Raw genomic sequence first — 4,596 nt, forward strand, 5'->3', positions numbered from 1 at the left:
TTACATACGTCACACTTGTATGGCTTTTCACCAGTGTGTGTCCTCACGTGCCTGACAAGGTGGCCTTTCTCAGTAAAACTCATATTACATACGTCACACTTGTATGGCTTTTCACCAGTGTGTGTCCTCACGTGAGCGACAAGATTGCCTTTTAAAGTAAAACGCATTGGACAGAGGTCACAGCTAAATGGCTTTTCACCAGTGTGGTACATCTTGTGCCTCTTCAGATGACTCGCCCTTGCAAAACTCTTCTCACAGACTTCGCATTTGAAGGCCCCTCCGGTGCACCCGCCTGAGTTCGCCTGCAGAGCGCCACTGGGACTGCTTTTACTTCCGCTCCCGCTGCCGGTGTACTTCCGGCCGAGCTGCTTCTTCCGCAGCACCCGCGACACCTTCTGGGCGTCCTGCTGTTTGTTCTGCACCGGCTGAGCGTCGCGGGTTCCACACCGGACGGTAGAGCCGCCCTGCCTGGTTGCGTCGCCGGGAGGAGGCGCCACTTCCTCGTCGCGCTGCTCGGGCTGCACCTCGCCGTCCCCAGGGCCTCCCCTCACGTCGTCCTCCACGGGGCACTGCTCGTCCTGCAGCGAGAAGCACGCCGTCACCACCAGCCCGAGCTGCTCGTCCTCTTGTTTGAGTTCGTCCAGCTCGGGGCCCTCGTCGACGGTTACATCTGCAGGATCCTCCCCGGGGAGAGCCCCGCTGCTGAGCGAGGAGCTGAGATCACCACCTGCAACAAGAGCACCGCGTCAGACACCTGCACCGCCAAGAACCAAGGGCCACTACCACATAACCGGCATGCACGAGCAAGGAACAAAATGGACGTGTCGTCGGGTTGTTCAAATCTGTGGAAGATGATTTTATTTTTATTTATATTACAGTTCAAAAACAAAAAATAATTACAAACTTTGCTGAAAAGCTGCTAAGTGCGGCTAAATGCAGGGATACAAAAATCAAGATTTAAAAAGAAGTAAAGTTATATAGAAATACAAACAGTTGTGTGTCTGTTGAAATTAAATTTAAACTAAGAGTCCTCTTTACGCACATCACATACATATAAGGTTTCTTGACATAGTGTGTCCTAATGTGATTGACAAGAGTTATTTTGTCAGTAAAACGTATTGGACAGAGGTCAAATCAAAAGCACCAGTTAAACAAACAAGGGTGAAGGTGAATCAAAAGTAGGTGTCGACAGCGTCAAGAAGACAATTCTATTCGTTTGACGAAGAACAACTAAAAACAAACATCCACAAACAAAATTTGAAACAGAAAATTAAGCTCTAAGTGCAAGTTCTTTTGTGACTTCTGAGGTTGGATTTATCACTAAAACGTTTATCACACCCACTACACTGATACGGCTTTTCGCCAGTGTGTAATCTCATGTGCGTCACAAGATGTACTTTCAACGTAAAACACTTTTTACATTCGTCACACTTGAATGGCTTTTCACCAGTGTGTGTCCTTATGTGCGCAACAAGATGACCTTTCTCAGTAAAACGCATTCTGCATACGTCACACTCGAATGGCTTTTCACCAGTGTGTGTCCTCACGTGAGCAACAAGATGGTGTTTCTGAGTAAAACGCATTGGACAGAGATCACAGCTAAATGGTTTTTCACCAGTGTGGTACATTCTATGTCTCTTTAAATGATAAACTCGTCCAAAACTCTTCTCGCAGACTTCGCATTTGAACGCTCCTCCGGTGCGTCCGCGCGAGTTCGTCTGCAAAGTGCCACTGGGATTGCTTTTACTTCCACTTCCGCTGCACTTCCGGGCGAGCTGATTCTTCCGCACCAACAGTGAGTCATTCTGGTTGTCCTGCTGTTGGTCCTGCACCGGCTGAGCGTCGCGGGTCGCGTCGCGGGTTCGAAACCGAACGGTAGGAGAATCCAGCCTGATGGTTGCGTCGCCGAGAGGAGACTCCACTACTTCGTCGCGGTGCTCGGGTAGCACCTCGCCGTCCCCAGGGCTGCCCCTCGCCGCGTCCTCCGCGGGGCACTGCTCGTCCTGCAGCCTGCTGAAGCACGCCGTCACCACGAGCCCCAGCTGATTGCCCTCTTCTTTCAGATTGTCCAGCTCGGGGCCCTTGTTGACGGTGACATCTCCAGGAACCTCCCCAGCGGACGCCCCACTAGAGACGCTGCGCTCGCCGCCTGCAACAAGAGCACCGCGTCAGACGCCGTCGTCGTCACGTGAGTTCTGCCCCACCACCAGGACCACCAGCATGCGCGTGCAATCCCAATGTCGTCCGCCGCGACGCATTGCGACGAGCAAGGGACGGTGCCCTTCTAGAGGGCTCAGCCGGAGCACTTCAATTCAGCGCGACACGGAGCCGTCCGGGCCACACTAGGTCCTGCTAACCCCGCCGGACCGTGGCAGCAGAGGAGCACGCCGTCACCGCCGGCTGCCCATCCTGCTTCAGCTCGACGCGGTGGCCGCCCCAGGATCCTCCCTGGCGGTCGTCCGCTGCGAGCGAGGAGGGGCATCGCCTGCAGCAGGAGCAGCGCGTCATCACAACCTGCAGCGGAAAGAGACATTAAGTCGAAGTCCACCGAACACCAAACCAAACAAGGGTAGAAGTGCAAATAAAGAGGAGCTGTCGGCCGGGACGAGAACATGGACCGCCACATAACCAGCGTGAACGAGCAAGAAACAAAATGAAAGGACCCTCGTGGGTTGTGAAATCCGCTAACCCTTGTTTTTATTCATATTACAATGATGAACAAAAAAAAAAAAGAAAACAATCACAATCCTTGAAAACACTAATAGGCTGATCTAGCTAAAGAGTCAAAATATTTAATACGAAATACATTCAGATTGAAATACAAATTGTTTTGTGTCTCTTGAGATTTGATAGTTGACTAAATGCCTTGCAACACACATCACATACATATGGCTTTTCACCAGTGTGTGTCCTCAGGTGCCTGGCAAGAGTGCCTTTTTCAGTAAAACACATTTTACATACGTCACACTTGTATGGTTTGTCCCCAGTATGTAATCTCATGTGCGTCACAAGATTATTGTTCTGAGTAAAACGCAAATCACAATTGCCACACATGTATGGCTTTTCACCAGTGTGTGTTGTCATGTGAGTAATAAGATTGCCTTTCTGAGTAAAACGCATTTTACACAGGTCACACTGATAGGGCTTTTCACCAGTGTGTGTCCTCACGTGGCTGACAAGATTGCATTTCTGAGTAAAACGCATTGAACAGAGGTCACAGCTGAATGGTTTTTCACCAGTGTGGTACATTTTGTGCGTCTCTAGATGACCCGCCCGCGTAAACCTCTTCCCGCAGACTTCGCATTTGAAGGCCCCACCGGTGCGCCCGCTCGAGTTCGAGTTCGCCTGCAGAGCGCCACTGGGATTGCTTTTACTTCCGCTCCCGCTGCCGGTGTACTTCCGGCCGAGCTGCTTCTTCCGCAGCATCCGCGAGGCCTTCTGGTCGTCCTGCTGTTGGTTCTGCACCGGCTGAGCGTCGCGGTTTCCATCCCGGACGGCACGCAGAACGGCCGAAGCGCCCAGTTTGGATGCGTCATCGCCGAGTGGAGATTCCACTTCATCTTCGACGGACTGCTCTGCCGCACAGTCCCCAGGGCCGCCCCTCGCACCGTCCTCCGCGGGGCACTGCTCGTCCTGCAGCGAGAAGCACGCCGTCACCACCAGCCCCAGCTGCTCGTCCTCTTGTTTCAGCTCGTCCAGCTCGGGGCCATCGTCGACGAACACCTCTCCAAGATCCTCCTCGAGGGACGCCCCGCTGGAGGAGCTGCATTCGCCGCCTGCAACAAGGGCACAGCGTCAGACACTGCCGCTGTCGTCATCAGAGGTCCACCCCATGCCCAGGATCACCAACATGCGCGAGCAACGTTGGCGTCGGAGTCACTCCTGCAACTTGGCCTGCAACAACCTAGCAGAATAAAGCGTCAAATAGGTTAAATTTCAACACCCTCCAGTTCTAAGCGAGTTTCGCACTGCCCGCCGCTTTTTACCAGTGTGTGTCTTTACGTGAGCGACAAGATTACATTTCTTAGTGAAACACATGTTGCATATGTCACACTTGAATGGCTTTTCACCAGTATGTGTCCTCATGTGAGTGACAAGAGTCCCTTTCTCAGTAAAACGCATTTTACTCGTGTCACATTTGTATGGCTTTTCACCAGTGTGTGTCCTCATGTGAGCGACAAGGCTGCTTTTCAAAGTAAAACGCATTGTACAGAGGTCACAGCTGAATGGTTTTTCACCAGTGTGGAACATTATATGCGTCTTTAGATGACTCGCCCACGAAAAACTCTTCTCATAGACTTCGCACTTGAAGGCCCCTCCGGTGCGCCCGCGCGAGTTCGCCTGCAGAGCGCTGCTGGGATTGCTTTCACTTCCGCTCCCGCTGCCGGTGTGCTTCCGGCCGAGTTGCTTCTTCCGCAGCACCCGCGATGCCTTCTGGTCGTCCTGCTGTTTATTCTGCACTGGCTGAGCGTCGCGGGTTCCACGCCGGACGGTAGAGGCACCCTGCCTGGTTGCGTCGCCGGGAGGAGGCGCCACTTCCTCGTCGCGCTGCTCGGGCTGCACCTCGCCGTCCCCAGGGCCGCCCCTCGCCGCCTC

At 53.0% G+C, this 4,596-nt stretch overlaps 1 protein-coding gene across 1 annotated transcript; it reads right to left on the reverse strand.

Moving 5' to 3' along the window:
• Positions 1–2,183: 2,183 nt before the first annotated feature.
• LOC127751476 (zinc finger protein OZF-like) lies at positions 2,184–4,388 on the reverse strand. The gene is made up of 3 exons (XM_052275112.1): positions 3,944–4,388; positions 3,851–3,894; positions 2,184–3,776 (listed from the first exon to the last, which is right to left on the reverse strand). The coding sequence occupies exons 1-3, from the start codon at positions 4,249–4,251 to the stop codon at positions 2,809–2,811; spliced, it is 1,320 nt and encodes a 439-aa protein (XP_052131072.1). The 5' UTR covers positions 4,252–4,388; the 3' UTR covers positions 2,184–2,808.
• Positions 4,389–4,596: the final 208 nt, after the last annotated feature.

This window comes from Frankliniella occidentalis, unplaced genomic scaffold (assembly GCF_000697945.3).
Source record: "Frankliniella occidentalis isolate FOCC.00 unplaced genomic scaffold, Focc_3.1 Scaffold509, whole genome shotgun sequence".
NCBI lineage: Eukaryota > Metazoa > Arthropoda > Insecta > Thysanoptera > Thripidae > Frankliniella > Frankliniella occidentalis.

What these genes read in the sequence shown, in the direction of transcription:
- LOC127751476 (XM_052275112.1), bottom strand. Translation starts at nt 4,251, where the DNA reads ATGTTCCACACTGGTGAAAAACCATTCAGCTGTGACCTCTGTACAATG. An exon ending in AACTCGCTTAGAACTGGAGG is followed by an intron (nt 3,895 to 3,943) that starts GTGTTGAAATTT and finishes AGGTTGTTGCAG; the next exon opens with GCCAAGTTGCAGGAGTGACT. An exon ending in CGCCAACGTTGCTCGCGCAT is followed by an intron (nt 3,777 to 3,850) that starts GTTGGTGATCCT and finishes CCCTTGTTGCAG; the next exon opens with GCGGCGAATGCAGCTCCTCC.